The sequence below is a fragment of the Equus caballus genome, chromosome 30, assembly GCF_041296265.1.
Source record: "Equus caballus isolate H_3958 breed thoroughbred chromosome 30, TB-T2T, whole genome shotgun sequence".
Classification (NCBI taxonomy): Eukaryota; Metazoa; Chordata; class Mammalia; order Perissodactyla; family Equidae; genus Equus; species Equus caballus.
In genome coordinates, this window is record NC_091713.1 from 18,690,074 (window position 1) to 18,715,266 (window position 25,193).

Consider the following 25,193-nt stretch of genomic DNA (forward strand, 5'->3'; position numbering starts at 1 on the left):
TGGAATTAAATAATTTATTATAAAGAAACTTTTCCCGTAAATCTGTTTCATCAACATACACAACATTTTACTGTATTCATGATTGGGGTAGGAAAACTTTTAAAATTACTGTGAAAAACAAGCATGAGATGCAGGTAACAACTTGTGGTTCTGTGCCCTAAAGAACTCTGATTTACACAAGAGGAATGTTGATTAAACAACTGACCAGGATAGTCAGTTAGAACTAAACCTTTCCTTCATTTCTCCAAATAAAAGGAGCAAAGGAAATTTGACACACTGGCTTTACTTTCAGATGTCAAAATTGGTCTGGTTAACTAATTAATTGAGACATTTTTAAATTCTATTTTCTATTCCTAAGTAACTAAATATAAATCGCTGATCAACAATGAATAAAGTAAAGGTGGAACTGTAATTCCATCCAATTCATTTTAAAATGTATTATTTTGAGAACCAAGTCCTTCTCCAAGCTAAGGAAATGAGATTTTCCTTTAAGGAACCAGTGCATTTTTAACAGATTCAGGAACTCGACTTGCATAGTAGTCATAATTCCTCAGCGTGGCCAGGACTCCGGCGGAGTTCATATGCTTAACTTCCTTGTTGTACTGAAGGGCATTTCCATGGATATCGGTTAACTTGCCTGCAGGAAAAAAATCAATACAACATGAAGGGCTGGGTGGATCATTACGTTTCCAGCTATTTTTAAGTGCCTCTTGCATCCCCATGCAATAATATCTAATTGATTCTGGATAAAGCAGGAAAGATAATGAGTATGGACCATAAAGGTGAAGTGTTAATTCACTTGAAATTTAAGACTACAGAGCAATTTTGACTAACTGAAGGGTAAGACATTCTTTTTTTCCCTGATTACAACAATTTCATTTAGCATTTTCAAGTTATATTTCTCAGTATCAATTAATTTCTCTTTTCCTGAGTTCATTACTTTTCCTATTGGTTATACTCCATCACCCCATTCCCGTTTCCAAAAGTGTTTTCTTCATTCTACCATTTAATATTAAGGATTCATATGGCAAGAGTTTAAGTGAAGTATGTTCATAAAATATAACTGTATTATATTACAGTTCCATTTAACATTCTAATGAGAATTGATTGTGATGAATTTAACTTCCTTCTCATGTAATATGCTAATGAGGTAGTGATACAATAATATACTGGGAGAAATGATAGAATAAAAATCAAGTAGTTAAGAGCGGATGTGGCCTGATTTCTATCTGAAATTGAAAAATCATCTTACAATGTATATATTTGTAATACATTTTCAGTCAGATCTAAAAAAATCTAACTCTATGATTTTTTTTTAAAGATTTTATTTTTCCTTTTTTCTCCCAAAGCCCCCCACTACATAGTTGTGTATATTTTCAGTTGTGGGCCCTTCTAGTTGTGGCATGTGGGATGCAGCCTCAGCATGGCTTGGTGAGCGGCGCCATGTCCGTGCCCAGGATTCGAACCGGCGACACCCTGAACTGCTGAAGCGGAGCAGGCGAACTCAACCACTCGGCACATGGCGGGCCCCTAACTCTATGCTTTCTAGCACCAGTACTGAGATATTTACCCATATTGGCTTAAAAGAAACTAAGTAAGGTGATGATAAGGATAATGAATATTTTACTTTTCAAGAAAACCCTAAAAGCATTAAAGCTATAAATTAATAAGGTTTAATTAAAGTAACCGTATGCAGATCAAGGTCCAAAAGAGAAACTATAACTAAGGAAAAATGAATTTGCTGAAAATCTACTTTCTCACCTCTGAAATGCAGGGGTTAATAATGTCTAACTTTCCTTCTAACTTTTATATTCTAAGAGTCTAGGAAAAGTAATACTAGAGAAATATTATGTCTTAGTGTAATATAAAAACTGTAATTCCCCAAAATAAAATGGACTAACCTCCTACAGCATGTAAAATAACTTCTGGAGCACAAGTATCCCACTTCTTACATCCAGGACTTGCAAATACATAAGCAGAGGCTTTGCCTTCAATCAGCTGAAGAATCTGTAACATTAAAGATAATAATTTATCCCTCAACTATGACATACTGAGGTACAAATAAGAGAAATTGCTTGTTTCTTTCTTTCTTTCTTTCTTTTTGAGGAGGATTAGCCCTGAGTTAACATCTGTTGCCAATCCTCCTCTTTTTGCTGAGGAAGACCGGCCTTGAGCTAACATCCATGCCTTTCTTCTTCTACTTCATATGTGGGATGCCTGCCACAGCATGGCTTGACAAGTGGTGCTATGTCTGCACCCGGGATCTGAACCAGTGAATCCTGGGGCGGCCGAAGCAGAATGTGAGATCTTAACCGCTGCACCACAGGGCCGGCCCTACTTGTTTCTATTAAGTATATTTCAATTCCTCTGTCATACTCAACTTAGGATAAAGCCTTTAGCAGGTTTAAATGACACGAGCATATGAAGAACTATCTAGGATACATGCATAATAATATAGTGATTTGAGAGGAAAAAAAGTGGTCAAATCAACTACAAGGAGGATATGTGGATAGTCTCCATATTCCAAGTTAGATAAAATAAAGTGTTTTTTATGTTGTTTTTCTTTCTTATGGTAAGAGCAATATATATTTATTGAAGAAAAATTAAAGTTTTTTCATCTCGTAAAAAGTTGACCATTATTATATAAAGGATAGAGAAATATCAACTAGAGTAATAATGTATAAATTGTAATAAGTTCTAACAGCTGTATGATGCTGACTAGTTTAACAAGAAGTTTCATAAGTATTCGGATTCATATCTATTGCTGTTTCCACCACCAAAATATGAAGGTTTTTTTTGTGGTGAGAAAGATTTGCCCTGAGCTAAGATCTGTTGCCAGTCCTCCTCTTTTTGCTTGAGGAAGATTCACCCTAAGCTAATATCTGTTGCACATCTTCCTCTATTCTGTATGTGAGCTGCCACCACAGCAGGCCACTGACCAGTGGTGCAGGTCTATGCCTTGGAATCGAACCCAGGCCACTGAAGCAGAGTGCGCCGAACTTAACCACTAGGCCACCGGGGCTGGCCCCAAAATACGAATTTTTAAACAGTCATCTTAACAATTCCTATAATATTCATATAAAACTGAGGTCACTGATAGAAACTGCATCACTCAAAACAGTAACTTGCTATCAAGTTTTCATTAATCCCTTGACTTTTCTTTTGGTTATTCTGTGAGATAATTAGTACTGTGAAACTCAAGAGTTCAAATATTCAGAGGAAGAGACCAGACTAGGAGAATGAAGAAAATCTCAGTGAACACAAAGTAACCAACTATTCCTTTCAGCACTATTCAAATGATCAAATCTTGCTGGCATTTAAGTAAAAGGTTTTTCTTTCATTTAACAAATATGTGTCAAGTTTTATTATGTGTCAAGAACTACTGGGTATATATATATATATATATATATATTCTTTTTTGTTTTTTGGAAGATTAGCCCTGAGCTAACATCTGCTTCCAATCCTCCTCTTTTTGCTGAGGAAGACTGGCCCTGAGCTAACATCCGTGCTCATCTTCCTCTACTTTATATGCGGGACGCCTGCCACAGCATGGCTTGCCAAGAGGGGCCATGTCCACACCTGGGACCTGAACCAGCAAACCCCGGGCTGCCGAAGCAGAACGTGCGCACTTAACTGCTGCACCACGGGGATGGCCCTGCTGCGTATATTTTTTGAGGGGAGAGGGACCGCAGCCTTCATTAGATTCCGAAAGAGGTCCTTGATGTAAAAAAGTTAATAACTGCTCGACAAGGTCTTTCCACAGGAGAAAAAGGTAGGGGGTATGCAGGATGGGGACTTTGTTCCTAAGGAGAACAGTGTCCCTTGGGAATAAAAAAGGGAGTGGGGTTTTGTGGTTATAAAATTAGGTTCGAAGAGAAATCACATTTCAGTGAATACCAGGAAAAGATTTTTACTTTGAAATGTTTTAGACGTTTTTCAAAAGACTTATTTTTAAACGCCCACTTTTCATCCTCTTTTCAGCAAATGCTTTTAGAAAATCTAGAAATAGTTGATTATTGCTTCTAAAGGGTGGGTGAAGAGAAATGACTTCCATTCAGTTCAATGAATATTTATGATTTGCCTTCCCCATGCCAGGCACACAAGTGTGAAACACACATGTATCAGGAACTACATGCAGTTCAGTATCAGCAGATCCTAAGTGTGAGTGGGGGATGACAGAAGATAAGGCTTGGGGGCATTCAGGGGTCAGGATATAGAGGAATTTACATCCCATTCTCATAAGCTTGGATTTTAAATTGTTGTGAAGGGGAGTCATCCAAGGTTTGGGGGCAGGGGAGTGACATATGGTAAGTTTTACATTTTTTTTGCGTGAGAAAGATTGGTCCTGAGCTAACATCTGTTGCCAATCTTCCTCTAATTTGTATGTGGAATGCCGCCACAGCAGGGCTTCATGAGCAGTGTGTAGGTCTGCGCCCAGGATCTGAACCCACAAACCCTGGGCCACTGAAGCCGAGCACACAATCTTAACCACTATGCCACTGGGCTGGCCCCAAAATATATCTATATTTTTTTTTGCTGAGGAAGATTTGCCCTGAACTAACATCTGTTGCCAATGTTCCTCTTTTTTTATGTGGGTCACTGCCACAGCATGGCTGACAAGTGATGTAGGTCCACACTCAGGATCCAAACCCATGAACTCAGGCCGCCAAAGCAGAGTATGCCAAACTTAACCACTATGCCACAGGGCCGGTCCCATGTTTTGCATTTTTAGTTGCTTTAAGTGGCATTGTGGAAACTGGGATTGAACAGGAAGACCACTTTGGAAACTACTATAAAGTCTGGGTGAGAGATGATGATAGGTTTCAACTAGGGCACTGGCAGGTGAGATGGACAAGAGGAGACGTTAGGGAAGAATTAAGATATATAGGTAGGACCAAATTGATAGGATGTAAGGAAGGAAGGTGTCTAGGATGACTTTCAGGTGTCTGGTTGGAACAATTAGGAAAATGGTGGTGCCATTAACCAGACAGAAAACAGGGAGTGGAACACATCCAGGGGCAGGTAGAAGAGGATGAGTGCACATTGGGTGGGTTGAATTTGAGAGACCTGAAGGATGTCATCATGATGATACCTGGGGGGGCAATCAGATGAGAAGAGTTCAGGGCTAGGGATGTAGATCAAATTGTGTTCCATTTTACAATTTTCTCAGGAGGATGGAAGCCTAGCTGAAAGAATGAGGGAAGAATCCAGGAAGTCCCAGGCAGGCCCATCCTTAGAGCCTACAGAAGGAAGGGCTAGGGAGTAATCCTAGAGGGTCCTTGAGAAAACAAGGGCTAGCAAGAGGCACAGGGTCTTATCCTAATGATTTATATTACCACTGAACTCTCTCAGATTAAAAAGACCTGAAGCTTAACATTTTTGTAAAACTCATATGTTGCTGAAATGTGCTTTTAATGGCAAATTACAACATTTAGTCCTTCTCTCAAACTCTTATTTGACATTTTTTAAAAGCTCAGTATTTCTTTCAATGATTCAATTGCATTTAAGAGCTGATGACAGATGTTTTTCATACCTTATTTCCTGCTCCTCCCACTCGCAGCACGTCATCAGGGTTCATAGCAGTAACACAGTCACTAACCAACTTGTTGTTATGGGACCGGGTAGTTGTGATAATGTGTTTCCCAGCAGGCACTTCTTTCAGCTGAAACCCAAAGGCACCTAAACCTAAAACTCCCCAGATTGTCCTTCCCAGCACAGCATCTGGTCCTGCCTATGTAAACGAGTGAAACAATAGCAGAGCTTGTAATCATTTGGAGAAAACCGTTAGCCATAAGTAGTATACTTAGTTATGTTAGCATCATGATTTTTTAAAAATAAAAACATTATAATGTTATAAAGTACAACAACAATATCATCGACAAAGAAATTTTCCAAGAGAATCAACTAATTATTCTCCTTGTTGTTTGGGTTAATAATTGGGTTTCAAAGATGCTGAAGGGAATTTTTGGTTATTCCCTGGAGTCCTCAGGAAAGGAAACATCATTTACTGATTCCTGTTCCTCTCAATCATCCAATGATGTCATTACTGTATTTGAAAATAGCTGTTTGTAAAAGGGACTGAAGTCCCCAGAAATGAAATATCATGTATTGATTACTACTTATCATTATCCAAGGAACAATAAGGCTACATTACTATGGGGATAGATAATGGCAATAATGTACTTTGCTGCCACAAGAGACAGAGTGAGCAACTCAATAGGTTAATACTGAAGAGCAGCCATGGATAATGGGGTCCAGCTCAGAGATTTTACTGACAATTGTGGTGGTAAAGTAACAACGATGATGCAATCTTAGAATCTGTAGTCTCCTTTGCAGAGCTCAAAGAATTTTCAACCACATTGTTGTAACTATATACTTCGCCTAGAAAAACATAATCTGTAATTTCATGGACAATAAAACTGATGCATAAAATGATTAACACAAAGTCATCAAAATATCATCATATTAATATAGTAGACATATATTGTAGACATGCACATATTTTGCTGAATACTAAACATGTGCCAGGTACCATTCTAAGCGCTTCACATGTATTATCTCATTTAATCCCCATGAATTAGGTATTAGCATTCTTATTTTACAGATGAGAAAAATGATATTTGGGATCATTAAGCAACTTGACCAAGGACTCTAGGAAGATCATAACCAAACTCAGGCTTATCTGTGTTCAAAGTCAATATTCTTCATCACTACAGTATCCTAAGTTTACTTGTCAGCATGCTTTCAAACATGTCATCTTATTTGTCCTTCAGCAGTATCCTGGGTGCCCTGATAGTGGAATATGCTTATGTTGCAGGATGGATTCCCTTGGAAGCAGACTCTGAAATAGGTTGGATGTTTATGAAGGAGTGCCTTTGGGATCAACACCTATGGAAGGGAGGGAAAGCAATGTGACCAGACAGAGGGAGAAATTGAGCTGTGATACAGACTCAACAACAGCTTCAGCAGACCCTGTGGGGAGCTCTGGAGCTAGAATGGCCCTTCAGGGTTGTACCAAATTGGAGCAAACGATCAGGCCTTTATACCCCTGCAATAATCAGTCACTGGAAATGGACAGCCTTGGGGAAGGACATGTCCCTGGGCGAGGAAGCTCTTTACAGGTGAGGAATCCCCGAAGAGGCTGACAGCTGAAGGCTGTCTCATGATAGTACTCTTGCAAAGGAGGCAAGAAAGGCACCAAAGAACAAGCATCAGGTGCTCAACATATGTTCCTGTGCTTCCTCTGGACTGTCTCGAGTCCACGCTACAGGAGAGGCTGGAACCTGAGAAGTAAGGATGGGCTCTGTGGTGGCTCTGCCTGCTCATTAGGCTTAGCTTGATTGCTGAGACTAATTTCATGCTCTCAAGAAACCTATTTATTAATTCAGCTCTCCAGTTATCCTGAAAAAGAAAAGGAAAGCATACTAAATAGTGGACTTGAGTATTCTGGTCCCTAAAAAGTGCCATTTCCTCTGTAAATGAATATGTAGGCAAAGAGAATGGGACCAGGGAATCTGCCGCCCTGGTGAGGGACATGCAATCCCATGAGGCAGCCAGCTAGCCTTCCTCTGCGCTCCCGATCTCTCAGTCTCTGTCACTGTCTTTCTCCTCCAAAGGCTCCACACCAACTTTCTAGGGGTAACAAAGGCTAACATTTTCACCTTACTGCTGAGTTAACTAAGATTCATAATGGCTAAGAAGCTAGGTCTGATACAAAGACAGTCTGGGCCTCTTTGCACTAAGCCACGCTGTTTCCTTTAAGCGCCTCCCAGCTTCAGTATCTGTTAGAAGCAAAAATAAAGTTTGAATTAAGTCTTTTATCTGGCTCAAGAGAGCAATATAGAGTAATGGGTCAGAGCTTGGACTGGGGTTTGAATTCCAGATCTGCCATTGACCAACTGGCTGACTGAGGGCAAGTTACCTGCCTCAGTTTCCTCTTCTTTAAAACAGGATAATAAAATTACCTTTAAAACCTTAAAGGGAGTATTAAATGAGATAATGCATGTGAATCCCTTGAGTCTGGCACTACACAGTAAGCTCTTGATAAATTTTATTATAATGAGGATGATGATTTAAAATCGAATATTCAGCCTTGTATACTACCAACAGAGCTGAGCACTTTTCTACTTGTAACAAATTTTAAGGCATAAGCAAGAGAGAAGGAAGAGAGAGGAAAAAGAGAGTGTACAGAGGGAATGTGGCGCAGGGACAGGTAACAAAGGGGAGAAGCAGGACAGGAGAAAACGAACCAGTATGTGGGATGGACAATGTCTCCCTGGGGTACAACTAGTTGCCCACCTGTTTTCTATCTACTAGTGGAGCCAAAACCCTAGCTATTTTTCTCACCTTTGCTTCACTCCTGTGTTCCTTTAACTTCTGCTTTTCATTGTTCTGTGGAAAATGAATACAATTTTTCTAATCTCAGAAAAAAGTGAGGAAAATTAACAACTCCTATCTTTTTCTGATGAAACGTGCCATGCATTACAATGTTGTGTCTGAATTAAAAGTCCCTCTTTTACATAATAGTATTAACTTACTTTAAAGTTTACAAACTTGTGCCTGCATATAATACTATATAAACATGAAAGTTATATTAAAAGAATTAATGGACACATAAGCAATTCAATATGAGACTTTCCCAATGATGCATAACTATTTTTGCTAAATAACCAGAAGAAGCTCATGATTATAAATAAAAAGTTATAATCATATAAATGGCACAAAAACAAATTTATTTTAAAATTAGAGATTAATCCTGCTTTTAACTCAAACTGGAAATTCAGAAGTAATAGTCCCCACTCTGGGTACTTTGTTTTTCCGAAGTTCTATCAAGGTCACACTAACGTAAATACCTTAAATATTTTATATCAACAAGTTCCTTTAACATTTAATGTGATTTAATAGCATAGTCCTGCTTGGGAATTACATTAGTCTCTTGCTTCTAAGGAAGACAATTTCTTGGGAGGATAATAGAAAGTCAAAGCAGATTAGAGAGACAAAATGACAGAGAAGAGTACAAGAGCATTTGCAGTTCTGTTATCAACGCTGACTATAATTTAGGCACTACGTAGTATTACCTGGAAAACAACATGGCTAGCATCTTTTCCTGGTTGAAATGGTTCATTTCTTCAATGTGCTTCAAGAACCACCTGTAAATCAGGTGTCTCAATGACCAGGCTAATCAAGAACCGCATAAGTAATTCCCAAACTTTTGACTTAAATCATAAGGTGTACATAAAAAAATATACGTAATACATAGGGTGTGTCTGTCTACACACACATACATACATATATATTCCTGGTATCGATGCCCCCAGAGGTTCTGATTCAATAGGTCTGGGGTGTGACCTCGGAATCTATATTTTGTATAGCTTCCCAGATGATTGCACATGCAACCGAGCAAGAGATCACTGAGTTAGATAACATCAGGACTCATATAACACTATAATCATTTATCTAATGAAATATTTTTGCATCACTTCTAGTAATACCTGGTAGTTGTAATATGGCTGGTTAATAACTCCTGCTATGGCTTTTCCTTCATAAGCAATTCCAATAAGAACTGTTACATTGTCAAGAAGACCTATAAAGAAGAAATGAACAGCAATTATATAAATTTCTCATGTTATGACTCATCATCAGCACGTCAATTGCTCCAAGTTATTTTTGCAGTAAAGGTAAGGAATTTGCAATGATTCATCCACGATCAATCCTACTTCTGGCAAAATGCACAAACTATATGAGAGAGCTGGCCAGAGACAGAAGCAAGGTCTACAGCCACATAACTGAATTGATATACATCGTCTCATTAGTAGGATTTGTAAACCAATTAAATAAACCAGCCATAACTCTGCAGCCATTATCATTAGATTCCTCCGTGCCCCCTCTGCCAACATCCAACTCACTCCTGTCTGTTGGATCACTCTCTATTCCAGGATTCTTCTCTAGACTTGTGTTTCAAGCCTCTGAAGGAAGGTTCCTCAAAGTGGGTCCATGGACTATCCAGCAGCACTAGAATTAACTGGTGTCACTTTTACAATACAGACTCTCCGGCTCTTTCCCAGAGCCAGTGAATCAAAATCTCTGGAGGTGGGGGTCAAGATCTAAACAAGCTGTCTAGGTGCTCTGAGACATACAGAACCTGTTTAGAGCTTCCCTATTTCTGAATGGAGTATAGAGATGTTTTCAGTGCACACACCTACATACACATGCACATGCACACACACACACACACACACACACACACACTGCGTGATTCACTCATTATGGATTATGTCTCATCCAAGGACAGAGAGTTTTTCTAGTTATTATGAGAAATTTTCTCTTTTTTTAAGCCATGAAGCTGAGAACCAACAGAAGAAAAACTACATAGATCTTTATTTCAAAATAACTCTAAGCCTATGCTAAGCTCCTAAAACCTAACACTCTGGCTCTAAGCCTGGTCTTTCTTAATGTTGCCAATTTTATTTTAATTTGCTGCTTTCTAATTTTTCTCATCTTAGATAATTTCGGGAAGGAGAAATATTGCACTGTTTCCAAACTCATCTTTAAAGGAGAGGCTGTGAAGCGAGAAGGGGTTGACAGACGAGGGGAGAGCGAGTGGGATGGGCATGGGATGGTGGTGGTGGCAGAGCAAGGGCAGTACAGCCATGCTTCTCATCATTTTTCTACCCCAATAAAGCCAGGGGTTCAGTATAGTTCCTTTGGTAACACTGGTTTAGTGTTAGTTATTCTCATCTGAGGGACCCGAGAATTGTGGGGCTGGTACAATCTGTGGAGGCAGCTATTTGAAGGTGATGAATTTCCTCCCTCTGTCTTGACAATCACTGATGTATGAGTTAGCTAGGATGAGCATAAATACAGTTTTAGGGCTCAGACACAAACTATGATACAAGGTTTTCGTACAACATATGCAATATAAAATGTCTACAACTAAACATCATATACTAGTCCTCCTGCTATCAAATACAAATACAAAAGGGATACCAGCCTTCAGTATATTCCTTGGTACCATCCAGAGGATCAACCCACACCACAAGCTAAAAAAAAAAAAAGATTTAAATAGATTAGCTAAAACTGCCCTTGTTTTCATTTTTGAAATTATATTATGGATGACTTAAGCCAATGTTGTCAGTTTTGTGACAGTAAAGAAACTCTGTTTTGTAATCACGGAAAAAGTCCCATTTAAATTAGAGAAAAGTCTGATTTAAGAATTTTAAATATGAAATGTTTAACTGATCAAGGTTTACTGTCACCTGAATACTAAACACAGTGCCATGAGCAAGCTGAGCTTCAATGGTGGTACAAGGAAAACTTTGAAGTGGCACCAAAAATGATTTGAACAATGTGTGGTTGTATTTTTATATATAAATGCTCATTAAAAAAAATAAAGACAGTGATTAACTTAGGGACCCTACTTATATATGACAAAGAAAAACGAACGGTTATAAAACTGACAGTGACTAAAAAAGAAATCCGTTCTACTTAGGACTTTTAACATGATTCAGGATACACCATCATTAACCACCAGAATTACAATGCTTGATATGAATTAGTGAGTGAGGACATGTTTCTGTTGGAAGACATCATGTCTTGTTTTCTTTGTATTTTCCAAACCACAGAGCAAAGTGCCTTCTCATAGTACGTATTCAATGAATGTGCTAAATAAATTAAAATTTGAAAACTAAAGAAGTATGATCGTTATCTGAGGACCTAATTTCAGCGACTATAAAAAGTAAGCGAGGTGACTTTTATGGCCTTCCAAAAATAAAAGGTAATGATTTGTTTCATCTCCTTCCAGCCCCAATTACCAATGAAATGTTTTACTACCAAATCTACTAAATAACAAATTAGATTTTCTCCCTAAAAGTATTTTTAATAATAGTTTTTGAGTGGAGAAGAAACCAACAGGATGAGAAACTGAACTCTAAATTAACAGGTCAGATGTTCCATATGGTTGTCTGACACTCCCATGTTGGCTCTGAAAGATTTCAAGTTGCTGGTTGTCCCTATTTTACAACTACCAACTTTTCATCACTACAGGCAAATCTCATTTCCTTTACTATGGCAAAAATGGAAGAGTAACAGAGAGTTAAGTCATAACAGGGATCATACATCTTCTTCTTTAATAGAACTGTACTGTGACGGGCACGGTTGCTTCAATATCTCCTCCCACTGACCATCTTCAATCAGCTCTTGATCCACGTCTTCAGGAGGCAGATCCTAAAGCAGAGAGCACTGATGGTTACTGAAGCTGTTTAGCGTCGCCAGGGTACCCTCTGTCTCAGTAGCAGAAGAAACGCAGCATCATAGTTTTTACTATTCTTTCCTATTTACAATTTATGTTCAGAGCTTTAAAGCAAACCAAATAAAATTGCAAAACCGACCATATATGTCCCATCAAAGTTGATGACAAAGAATCCCAACTTCATTATCCCAAACAGAGTTCAAAAAGCAAAGAATTTTTAAGTATTGTAAACCTATTTAAATAATAGGCTCTGACATCAGATACTTCTCCTCTCTCAATTACATGAGATGTCAACTCCTTCACTTTCACAGTGTTCTAGTCTTTGGATAAGTGTGCAAGTAAGCCTAATTTAAAACAAAAACAAAAACAGAAATGACAAAACCCACTTTATTCCAAAGTTCTAGAACTCTGCCCATCTTATAGTTTGTATGCTGAATATTCTAACAGTAACCATATCTTTTATGGTCAAGAATTGAGACATCTGGCCTAGAAATTGATGAAAATATTTTATGATCAGACATGTCCTTCAAGTCCAAGGAAGACAATAATCATTTTTCTGATAAAATACCAAATAATATGCTTGCAATCATAATAGTGGTATACAAATCATTAAAGTGGCAATTATAAATCCATACGGTAAACAGGCATTAAAAAAATATTCTATCCCTGACAAGTTTTACCTCTTCTCCTATAATTGTTAGTTTGGGGAACTTCCGGGCCAGTGAAGAACATATGCTCATTTGTACCAATCGGTCAGCTTTGGTCTGCAGGTCTGTCGCAGAGGTCTGCAACAGAGAATGCAAATTTTAGCAGCATTAACATGAAATAAGTTGTCCTCTGATATCTAACGCATGAGTGTCTATATCATTTAAATTACACTGTTTTTAGATTCATGGAACTTACACCAAATAAGTCAACAAGTTTTTTGGCTTAGTTTTTCTCATGGGATTTATAGTGGTTAATTTTTGGAAAGGAACTTTTAAATTATGAGAACATTTTCTCCCCAGTTCAGAAATTCCTTTCATAAAATCTCTAGATCAATCTTTTGCTCAAACAGGTTAAGAGACAGGAAATTCATAACTTTTCAAGGGAGTCAAAGGTAAAAGCTGTACCTTTAGTTATTTGAAAGGTGTTCCTTATATGGATCCTTCTATAACTTCCACTCACTAATCCTAATCCTAATAATTCAAGAGGTCCTCAGGATGATACACTGGTGTATAGAAAGAATTCTATTTCTAAAATATAAAAAATATGAAAATGAATGCAGTAATATTTAATAGCTCCCTTATGGCATTCTTGCTCAATCCATGTCAGATAGTTATGCCAGTGGAAGACAGTGGAAGATCACATAACTGACAGATAACCACAACCTCCTTTGTTGGTTTGCTTTCAGAGAATTATGACATGTTGCAATTTATATATGCCTGGTTAGGTGGATTTAGAGATTATATTATCTTAAATAGAATTTTTATAATACTTTATATTGAGATAAGGAATGATTATGAAAATAAAAGTTTTTTATGCCACACAAGTTCGCTGGTTATCTCAATGCAAAGTACTATTCTGCTAGAACCTAGTACCACAAAGCCAGAGATCTTTGTCTTATTCCCTAAAGAACTATGTCTGGCACACAGTAGGTGCTCTATAAATATGTGCTGAATGAAACTTCTGAAAAGAAGTGATGCACTCAAATTCATGAGATGACTTATATATCAATCAAGTTTAGAGACCACTGCTCTAGAGAAAAAAAGACATATTGACAGCATTCAACTATACGAGGAAAGCTTTCCCAACTCTTTTCTTCTCTAGAATAAGTATTTCCTGCTCTTTCTACTGACACAGTGCCAGGCTTCATCATTCTGAATACTTTGTGATAAATCTGATTTTGCCCTGTCTCTTTCAAAATAAAATGTCAACAAGTGGATATTAAGTACTGGAAGTTAGAAGTGCCTGTCCAGTACAGAGGACAGTGAGGTTATGACATTTTTTCTAACTTGAACCCTAAATTTCTATTACTCCTTAGCTATAGGCTACAAAGTGGTATATCTTAATATAATCAGAACATAAAATCATTTAAACAAAATGAGTGATGCTAAGGGAAAGATCTGGAAAGAAATGATCCAAAATATTGGCAGTGCTGGCATGATGGATAATCTTTCACTTTTCAGTTTTTTCCTGAAAGTTGCTATATTATATTGTTGGTTTATCACTGAGCATGTTTGTGGTCAACTAAAACCTCTTTTTAAAATAAATTTGATTCAGATTTACCACTTATGACTTGAACATGAATATAAGACTTTATAATTATGTCTGTTATAATATCCTATTGGATTTGGTCCACTTTTCTCTGAGTTTGCAACTACACTGAATACTTATTCTGTGATCCAATACATTAACTACCCCTTCCAGCTAGATTTTATTGACACATTTGATAAGTATGTTTCCTATATCCTCCTTATCCACAATATTTTTGAGAAGATGAATTCAATGAATTTTTAAACTATTTAGGTTAATGGCTAAAGAGAAAAGAACAGAGTCAGGAACAGAGTCCTATGAGCTGTCACTAACTATCTTTTCCAGGTTGAGAATGAATTAAAATTTTGGGGTAACATTGCTCACCTAGTTATAAATATACTTAACAGAGGCTCAGGATGGGTAACAGGTGAAGTCATCTCTCTATTTATTAATAGCTTGAATCTTCTTTGAAAATGGAAAATGAGAGCCCGTGAAAAGTTTCTTTCTGAAATCAAGATATCCTATACTATCAAGCCCATAAATCTATCAAAACAGGAAATGAGATTTATTTCACTTGTTCTTGTGATTTTTATTCTTAATTTTTAAAAGCAGTTACATTGAATATCCTATAATTAGCTTATATGAACTTATTACTAAGTTGCTTTTTACTCATATATATGGTCCTTATTTTTTTTTATGCTAACAGCCTTAGACAGATGCCTGACATCATACAGGAGTAACTTAATTATGACTCTATTTCAAGTCATGATAATGTTTATGGTTAATTATATCCTATCATTTTTCTCTCTCAGGTAAAATTATAATACAATCTTCCTTAAAAATTATGATAAAAACTTAATATATAGAAACTTACGTTTAAAATTTGAAATGTGAAATAATAAGCAAACCTTGCGGAAGAAGTTATACTTTAAACTAGAGCACAGGCATGGTAGAATTTCTTTTAAGAATCAACTATCACTATAAACTGTCTTTCTGATAATTTACCTAAGTTTTTAATTACCATACTGGAAAGAAAAACTTTGTTTTGGGTTTCTTTTCCATGAAGAAAAGAAAACTTAAAGGTTTGCATATAAGAGATACTTCTTTAAATGCCAAATTTTATCCAACATGTCAAGTTCACTAACTAAGGATTGTATTGCTTGGCATATAATAGATTACTTTGGGATTTGAAGCTTGGTTACAATGCTCTAGGCCTGGACAGTGGTGAGAAGGCCCAGTCATATAAATAAAGGTTTGGATGTAGGAAGTCTGGAGTCATTTTCAAAGAAGAAACAGAGTCCATTTGAACTACGGGTCTTGTAATCAAGGGAGACATTGATCATTTCAACTATTAAAGTCTGTCTAGATTATTACATCCTTTAGCCAAATCTTAAGGAACAAAAATAAAGTCAGTATGAAATGAGATGAGACTTCCAGTACCTTCTCCACGATACCCAGGTCACCTTCAGCAATAACACGTCTGACTATCGCTCCTGCCTTCTGAGCAATAGAATATGCTGAGGCTACCAACCGCATCAACACAGTGTGACTGGAAGCCATGACAGGCCCTAAAGGGAAATTCAGAGAATGTTTTGTTACTTTCAAAGACAACTTAAACTGGTTTCATTCACTTGAATTCAATTCAATACATAATTTATTGAGTGCTTACTAGGACTGCCCCAATTAAACGTCTAGGTTCTTTAATAAATATTTACTAAAAAAGACTTGGAAAAAACACCATTTCAGCATTAGCTCTCTCAATAAACCCTATAGTATTCTCTGCAGATGGGACATGTTGAGGCATGGGGAAACTGGCCCAAGCCTAGGAGCAGGTGAAAAAGTTTTACACTGAGGTGTGTAATATGCAGAGGTTGTGGAAGGTGCTTCAGGGGCTAAAAATATAAGATATAACATCTGCCTTTGAGGAGCTAATATTTTGGTGGATTGGGAGTAAAATATTGTAACCTAAAGTCTATAACATAAAACTGGTAAGTGCCAAGAGAGGTATGAAAAGCATAAGGGATGTGGGTGTATGTGTATGTGTGTGGAGTAATTAAAAAGGGGAGGGATTGCATGTGATTACAATTAGTTTCTGAAAATCAATGAATATTCCCTTAGAGATTAAATACCATTTCATCTGCTGGTTATTTACTACCATCCTCAACAGTAGCCGAATAAAGAGAACAACCAACATAACTAATTGCAGTGAAGACCAATCATCTGGAAAAGTAGTGAGTGTCAGAGTAGTCCCTGGCTCCAGTGAAAAACATGGAAAAAACAGCCTTTGGGATCAAGCATATTCCTCTTTGAAAATTCAAATTTGGATCCTGCAATTTTAGTGACTGTGCCGATGCTGGGATGCACCACCCAGACTCCCTTCTGGGCTCAAGGACTTATTTCCCCACCTGCTGAGAGTGCCGCCAACAGATGGCCTTTAGCTGTCACCTTTCTTGGGGAATTCACCTGCTGAGAAGAGTCACTTCACCTGAAACTGGTCAACAGGGAGGTTCAAAGGCCACTCCCCAACTGGGCTGGGGCCCCAACTCTGATGAGCTCATCCTAGCTTCTGAATGCCCAGTGGGGTCCGCTGAAGCCTTAGCTGAGACTGCATCATGGCCCAACTTTTCCCACCACTCTGGGCATTCCTACTTCTTTCCCTTCCCTGCCATAGCTGATCCCAAGAACACTCCCTCATAAACCTCTTGTACTTTATCCCTGCCTCAGAGGGCTTACAGGAAACCAAACCCCACCTCTAATCAAATCAAGACAACATTATCTCAATGCAATAAGGGAACACGATACAGAATATAAAGGACACTATAAACCTCAATTCAGCAAGAATCACCATTCTATCACGAATTTCTGAACGCAGCTTTGATTTGATGTGTCTTTTCACCCCTTTACATGTTTTTTCTATCATCCTCATTCTATCCACAGGGATTATGAACATCAGTGAAACAATAAGCAAGTGAACTGTTTGAAACCCTTTAGAAGGAAGACAGAATTGAAACTGATGTAAGGTAACGAATACCATACTGTGACCAATAGCTGTCTGGAATCAAGACGAAAATAAAATAAGTTTCTAGGTATTTGAATTCTGTTTATCCTATTACTTCATAACCAGGCTTTATCCATTTTCTTGGCATACTAGGTATTACACGTGGAAAAACTGGTTATGCTAATTACTAATTCAGGAATGCCTCAAAGAGAAAACAGGAGAAATGATTTAGCAAATACTTTGTTGGCCGTACCTTGACTCCCTTATATTCAGGACCAGCCATATATCTGACGTATTCTGCACTGGAAAACATAGTTTTCAGGCAACTAATTTGTACTACCCAGGTGTCTTAACCACTGAGGGTATTTCAGTATGTGTTGGTATGCTCATTCAGTCCCCATGTTATATAAGATGCCATTTGTGAAAGGCAGATCATTTTCCGTCACTGTACGGTGTTGTTCTAACTTTTCACAGATATCATTTACCTTTGAGCCAGTTAGGTGATTATTCAAGCCTTGTCAGGCTTCATATATGACTAAACCACTTCCCCTTATGTTTGCCAAGTCCACAGTATTTCCTTCCAAAGAAACGTATTTTAGTTTTGTCTTTCTACCACGTTCCTTGTAAAATGTATACCATATTTACCAACCACCATTTAAACATAACATCAGTTTTATAAGAACGTAAAAAATGAGATTTGACGTAAAAGCACAACAATAACTTACAGAGATCCTGCAAATCACTTTTAGTTGGCAAATAAGAAAATATTTCTACCATCTTCTCTGCAGTACTTCTTTGGTCCAAACTGAATTAGTAATGAAATATTACTATCCCCTAGCCTAATATTTTTCTTACATATTTTTTAAACAAATGAATACAGTTTTGGCTCTTGGTATAAAGAAAATGTAGCCAGTCATATCAAAACACAAAATTCATAAAGGAGGTTCTCATTAGCCTTTTCAATTATGCCCCTCCCAGACCCCAAATGACAGTACCTGCTGCAAGGCCAAGAAACCACCTGCAAGTTTATAACTTCCTTACAGCAGTTCAGACTGTACCTCCTTCTCTACCAGTTTTACACCTTCTGGATCCTAAAACACTACCTTTTGTGAACTCCTCTTTCTGAAAGCTTACTCAAAAACAGCATAGTAGTTAAAGGCCCAGGCACTGGAGGCAACTGCCTGTGTTCAAATCCTGGCTCTGGCACGTATTAGCTGTGTGACCTTGGGAAAGCCGCTTGAATTCTTTGTGCCACACTCTGTAAAATGGAGCTAACAATAGCACCTATAGCATAGGACTGCTGTAATTATTAAATGAGTAACACATATAAAACCCTTACAACAGTCCCTGGCAGAAAGTAAGCATGAAAAAAATACTGGTTAACCATGATTACTATGATTGTCCTCATTACTGGCTATCTTGTAGGGACATTAGGCAGCAATAAGGGCAAGGAATTCCTACAGCTTCTGCAATATTACTTGGACCCTGAGGATTAATATGATAACTAATATGAGCCTGAGTCACAGTACAGTTTCTTTTGTATAACATTCTGGGTTTGAGGCTTAGAGTACGTATGAGAAAATGCTCTATAATACTTAAGGCAATCAACCCAACATCCTGTCTGTTTAAGAAGTCTTTACAGCTGCCGAGAGGGCTAGTTCAGAAGTATAAAAACAACAGGAATCAAACGATTCATTTCTTTTTCTCTCTCTCTCTTTTTAGGAAGATTGGCCCTGAGCTAACATCTGTGCCCATCTTCCTCTATTTTATATGTGGGACGCCTGCCACAGCATGGCTTGATAAGCCGTGCACAGGTTCACTCCCAGGATTGGAACCTGCAAACCTGGCCCACCAAAGCAGAGCGCATGACCTTAACTGCTATGCCACCAGACGGGCCCCCAACCATTTCTTCTCATAGCCTAGGAGAGGTATCTTGAATTCAGTATAAAGGTGGTGAGCATATGAGGATTAGGATCTAAAAATGAACAATGAGTTCTAGATCAAAATACTAAGATTATTTCTTTTTGAACCTGACCAAATGATGCTGAAGTTCAAGGTCATCTGGAAAAATTAAAATGTGAGTGGGACAAATTCTGAAAAAAGAACAATGATACTCTCCTTACCAGTTATCAAAATATGATATAAAACTATAGTAATTAAAACAGTTTACTCCTGGGCAGAATTAGAGTGAGAAATTAATGGAATCAAATAAATTTCAGAGATAGAGCCCAAAACACTAATGGTGGTATTTCAAATCATTAGCACTTGCTAATCTTTTTAAAAAAAAGTTGGATCTTTTCTGCATTCTTTACATCAGAATACATTCCCGATGAATGCATGATTTTAAAAGTAAAGAATAAAGCCATGAAAGTATGGAAATAAAACATGGGTGAAATATTTTATAAATTTGGTTGACAAAACCTAAGAATCCATAAAAGAATATATTGATAAATTTGACTGCATAAAAATTAAAACGTGCATATAGCCAAAATACCATAAACAAAGCAAAGAGACAACTGACAAAATAGGAAAAAAAAAATTGTATCACGTACTAGGCAAAGGAGCTAATTTCTGTTCCATAAAGGACTTTTATATATCAGTATGTAAAAGATGAACGATCCAATAGAAAAGGAGCAAAGGACACGAACAGGAAGTTCAGAGAAAAAGAAAAGCAATGGCCCATAAATATCTGAAATGCTCAGTTTCACTAATTATGAAAGAAACGCAAACGAAAACAATGAAAAACGACTGTTCATGTGTAAGAATGGCATAGATAAGAAAAAGTTTGCCCAGTGCCGGCTGGAGTGTGAGGGAACATGCTCCTGAACACTGTCAGCAAGGATGTAAAGTGGTGAGACCTCTTAGGAGGGTTCTGAAAACCGTATTAAAGGTAACATGTACAAATCTTTGGAACTAGCAAGTATATTCTCAGAGAAACCTAAACAAATCAAGCAAGTCTACAAATACGTGGAAAAGACAGTAGGAAGAAATCTGCTATTTTAATGAAATTTAATTTTAGGCGTAAGACAGTCTTTCAATCTGGGTGCAATAACGAACCCAATGTCTAGGTTGCCTTGGTATTTCTACACTATATAGCCATAAAAGATCCCAGATCACGAAAATAAAAGCACAAACAATTAAAACGTTGACATGCAAGAATCTAGGTCCGAAATCTGGGGAGGCAATCTGACTCACGTAAATTTTTTTCTTTTTAACGTAAATCCCTTGAATCTGCTCATATCTGTGCAAAAGGGCGGAGTTAAGGGACCAATAAACGACTCATACGTGCCTAAAGCCCTCGCCCTGAACCGCAGGGCAGAAACTTACTTACGGTGACAAGCCTGGAACAGTCAGGAGAAAGCCACTCCAGGGATAACCGAAAACGCGTTGTCGAGCCCCAAGTCCCTCGCTGTGTCCAGTACCGCGCTCTCTCCCCGTCAATAGGTCATTCCGGGATGTAGGACAAACCTACCCCAGCGACTGAGCATGCGGGAGATTCGGCGCAGGCGCAGAACAGCTACTGCCCCAGGGCCCCGTCAGACTCCCGATTCCTCGGAGAAATCCACTTCTCCGTGTTTTCTCCAAGCCACCCGTAGGCGCCAGTCACCTAATGTAAGGAGAAGAGTGTGTCTACTTTCAAAGGTTCATTCTGGTTTCAGGCGTCTTCTAGTCCACTTTGTACATACCGTTAACTCTTGAAATGTTCATTGGATTAGTGATATCGTCTGCAGTGGGAGGTGGCTGCTTAACCTCAAAGGGGATGCGTGGACTAGGTGTCCGTGGACTGGCTCCCGGAGGTCCGAGACTTCTGCACCTCCGCCCCCAACAAACAACTTTATGCAGAATTGTGTTACTGATGCTTACCTTTTTTTTTGTTTAAGCATTCATCAGATTCTTAGGATCTGTAACCTTTTGCATTTGCCAGTCGATAAGTCCTGGGAGATTTTCCTCTCTTCCTGGCGTGGTATACCATGTCAATCTTTTTTTTTTCTTCCTTTTTTGAGACGCAGAAGGAAACCTACTTACGATTTTTATTGCACTGCCAAACGTAAAAACAAACAAAATTAAAAACTGTCTGTTCGTTTAAGCAATTACCATATATTTAAGGAGCACACTTTTTGTGCCTGCCTGTTTTTATGTGTGTGTGTTGGAGGGCCTACGTGCGTTGAGAACAGCAGAGACAATAGGCAACTATTTTTTTTAATACTAAAAAGCAGGGCACTATGATTAGAATTATAATATAAATAAACATAAACAACATAAAATAAGATGGCAGAGTTAATAGCAAACATGTCAGGTATAGCAATGAAAATAAATTGCTTAAACTCCTCCAATTAAAGATAGAAATTCTCCAGTTGATTAGAAAGCCAAATCCACTGTATTATCAGGCCAAATATTATTCAGGGCAAGAAAAGTTATCAAAGGGAGCCGTCATTTTGTATTGTTAAAAGTATCCTTTAGGGGCCGGCCCCATGGCCGAGTGTTTAAATTCGAGTACTCTGCTTTGGCGGCCCAGGGCTTCGTGGGTTCCGATCCTGGGTGCGGACCTGGCACGGCTCATCAAGCCATGCTGAGATGGCGTCCCACATGCCACAACTAGAAGGACTCACAACTAAAAAAATATGCTACTATGTACTGGGGGGGATTTGGGGAGAAAAAGCAGAAAAAAAAAGAAGATTGGCAACAGTTGTTAGCTCAAGTGCCAATCTTTAAAAAAATAGTACCCTTTATATTGATAAAGGGTACTTTTTTTACATTTTATTTTTAGACATTTTAAAATTAAATAAGTAACTCATGACTACAATCTCATTGTTAAAGAAAAAAAAAGGAAACAATACAATCTGTCCAGGCCTTTTCTTAGAGCATGGGTCCTGGGGTTGGAATTTTGCTTTCTCTCTCCCAATAACGCCATGATGCACCATCTAGTTTTGGGGTTTAGACACTTATGAAAACTTTAAGCGTGGAATCCTTATAAATTTTTATGATATTTTCCCCACTATTTCACACTTGTTTTAGCTTCACCTAATTCAACAGCTGTTTGTTTTTATTTTTTAGAGACTTGCCTTTAGTGGATTCTTCAGGACTTTCTGCTTAGTTTTCATAAAAGCAATTAACTTTGCATTAAAAAAAAAAACACTGGTTTGGAGGAGAAAGAGAGTAGTTAGTGAACAATTTTTGTTTCTGTGTGCTCTTCTGTAATTCCCAAGCTTTCACAATTAGAAACAAACAATTTCTATTTTAAAAAAAACTCACCAGAGAGCAATATCAACAAATGGCTACCACTGTGACATGGAGTTCTAGTTTGAGAAGGCTTTTACTGTACAAGCTCCTTTGATTGTCATAATAACTCTGCAAGTTAAGTCAGGCCGTTTGTTTTATTGCGGTAAAAAATATTTAATAAAATTTACTATTTTAACCATACATTGGTTTTTATAATTTTTATAATTCAATTGTATAATTACATAACAAGTGCAACTGGCGTGAATAAGTTTAAGGATAAACACACTGACGGTAAGCTCAACAGGTGGGTAGAGAAATGTGCAGGTCCCCTGGAGAGTACCCTTCTGTCCAGAGGGCTCAGGGATCTCAGCACGGGTTTTATGGGGAAACAGAAAGCACCACTGAATTCAGCAAGAACTTACATAGAGGTCGGTTAGGAGAGCTCTGTCTGTACATCTTTGTGCTCCTGTGAGACCAGGGCTGCAGGATGGATTCCCAGATGCGGAACTGCAGGTCAAAAGTGCAACGCATTTTCAGTGGTGATGGATATTGCCAAATTGCCTTTCCAAGAGGCAGTACCAATTTTACATTACGTTTGCTCTACTCTGTTGGATGGAAATGGTATCTTGTTTCAACTATCTGTCCTTGATAACTTTTAAAGTTGAGTATCTTTTTATATATTTATTGGCTGTTTCCATTTCTCTATCAATTGCCTGTTCTTATCCTCTGCCCTTTTTTCTGTTGGGTTGTTGATGTTTATCTTCTTGATTTGTAGCAGCTCTTTATGCATTCTGGATACTGATTGTTTTTAATGTGTTGCAAATGTTTTCTCGCACAGTGTAGTGTTGATTGTGCACATGGGCACCAGAGCCCAACTGCCTGGATTTGCATCCCAGCTCTGCTACTTCTTAGTTGTGTGATCTTGGTCAAGTCACTTAACTTTATGTGCCTCAGTTGCCTTAACTGGAAAATGGGAATAATCATAGTATCCAACTCACCTCGTAGGGTTGTTTTGGCATGCTGTATCTTGATGGGATTTAAAAATTAAATGAGTTAGGACAGGTAAAGCCCTGGGGACAGCGCCTGGTGAAAAGTTGACATCAATCAAATGCTTCCTATTTACCTCTTGCCTTCTGTCTTTGTGGTAACTTTTAACATATAAAATTTTCGTTTCAATTTTGTCGAAAATCTGTCAGTCTTCTTATTTATGTAAACCAAATCTTCTACACTTCGTGCCTTATTATTAGGAAGGCCATTCCCAAGAGGTACACTTTACAATGAAAAGGTAAGAATTGTGAACTACTATGACCTGGACAATCAAATAAAGCAGAATCTGTCATTAACCGGAGCAGAAGTTGCCCTACACAGTAGACTATCTGGGACATAAGGGGGATATTGGGAATCTGAAAAATAATTAGATTGATTTATGATATTGGCGCTGAACTTTGTCCTCGCTCAGGCAGTGCTGCCCACTAAAGTAGCCATTAGCCCCGTGTGGTCGTTGAGCACTTGGCAAGTTACTAGTCCAAACTGAGACGTGCTGCATACTTAATATACATACCAAATTGCGAATACTTAGTATGAAGAGAAAGATGTAAAATATCTTATTTATAATTTTATATTAATTACATGTTGAAGTGATAATATCTTGGATATATTGGATTAAATAAAATATATATTTTTTAAAAAGGCAGGGCGCTGTGATTGAAAGCTGAGCCCTAAGGCGCCGGCCACGCCTTTCCCCGCCCCTCGGGGCCAGCCCCGCCCCGCGGCGGCCGCAGCCATGACCCGGAGGTGGATCTGTCCTCGCTGCCGCAGGGACGACCCTGCGCCCCGCCCCTTCCGCGCCCTGCGCGCGTGCGCACTCCGGGGTCGCGGAGGTTCCCTGGGGTCTCTGCTACTAAAAGCCCAGGCGGGAACCGAGAACCCGCCGATCACCGAAAGCCTGGGGTTGGCTCACCATGCGTTGGGGGCTGCGCCCTCGCGGGCCAGGGGCTGCGGCCGTGGTCGCGGCCCGGAATTTGTGTGGGCCGCCCCGCCTTCCTTGTCTCCCGGGGTGGCGAGGGACGGCGAGGAGGCTTTTGGTGCGGTCAGTCACCGGGGCCAGTAACCAGCTGCAGAACTCGACCGATGGCAGATACCGGGACACCGTGCTGCTGCCGCAGACCAGCTTCCCCATGAAGCTGCTGGGCCGCCAGCAGCCCGACACGGAGCTGGAGATCCAGCAGGTACGGCCCCGCCTCGGCGCGGCGCGCAGCGGGGCCTCGAGAGGGACGCCCGACCCCCGGGGGCCACGCCCGGCGACCCACACCCCGGCCGGGTGGCTCAGGGCCACAGGCTCCGGGCCGCCTTCGGCCGGGGGTGTTGTGACCCGATCAGTGGAAATCATCCGGTTCCCACAGGTGTTACTGGCTGAAAACTTAAGTCCCTCACGGGTAGCAGGTTCCAGAGCGGAATGTTGGGGAAACTAGCGATGCTCAGATAGCAGCATCT

General features: G+C 38.9%; 2 protein-coding genes across 5 annotated transcripts in view; one reads left to right on the forward strand and one right to left on the reverse strand.

The window, feature by feature from the left end:
- On the reverse strand, positions 1–24,479 carry BPNT1 (3'(2'), 5'-bisphosphate nucleotidase 1). 4 transcript variants are annotated; one of them, XM_070256038.1, is made up of 15 exons: positions 24,262–24,479; positions 23,824–23,970; positions 23,699–23,726; positions 23,123–23,207; positions 21,345–21,519; positions 20,812–21,087; positions 15,923–16,050; positions 12,928–13,032; positions 12,115–12,222; positions 10,991–11,039; positions 9,492–9,583; positions 8,347–8,391; positions 5,534–5,731; positions 1,902–2,007; positions 1–637 (listed from the first exon to the last, which is right to left on the reverse strand). In XM_070256038.1, the coding sequence occupies exons 7-15, from the start codon at positions 16,040–16,042 to the stop codon at positions 489–491; spliced, it is 972 nt and encodes a 323-aa protein (XP_070112139.1). In that variant the 5' UTR covers positions 16,043–16,050; positions 20,812–21,087; positions 21,345–21,519; positions 23,123–23,207; positions 23,699–23,726; positions 23,824–23,970; positions 24,262–24,479; the 3' UTR covers positions 1–488. The 4 variants fall into 4 exon arrangements, with proteins under 4 accessions (XP_070112139.1, XP_005608073.1, XP_014593539.1 ...); XM_005608016.4 differs by having other exon boundaries at positions 20,808–21,087; positions 24,262–24,449; XM_014738053.3 differs by lacking the exon at positions 8,347–8,391 and having other exon boundaries at positions 20,808–21,087; positions 24,262–24,434.
- Positions 24,464–25,193, forward strand: part of IARS2 (isoleucyl-tRNA synthetase 2, mitochondrial) — a 65,648-nt gene continuing 64,918 nt past the window's right edge. Inside the window, exon 1 of the mRNA XM_001488053.7 lies at positions 24,464–24,928. Coding sequence (XP_001488103.3) covers positions 24,662–24,928 — 267 coding nt within the window. The 5' untranslated portion in view covers positions 24,464–24,661. The remainder of the gene's footprint in view (positions 24,929–25,193) is intronic.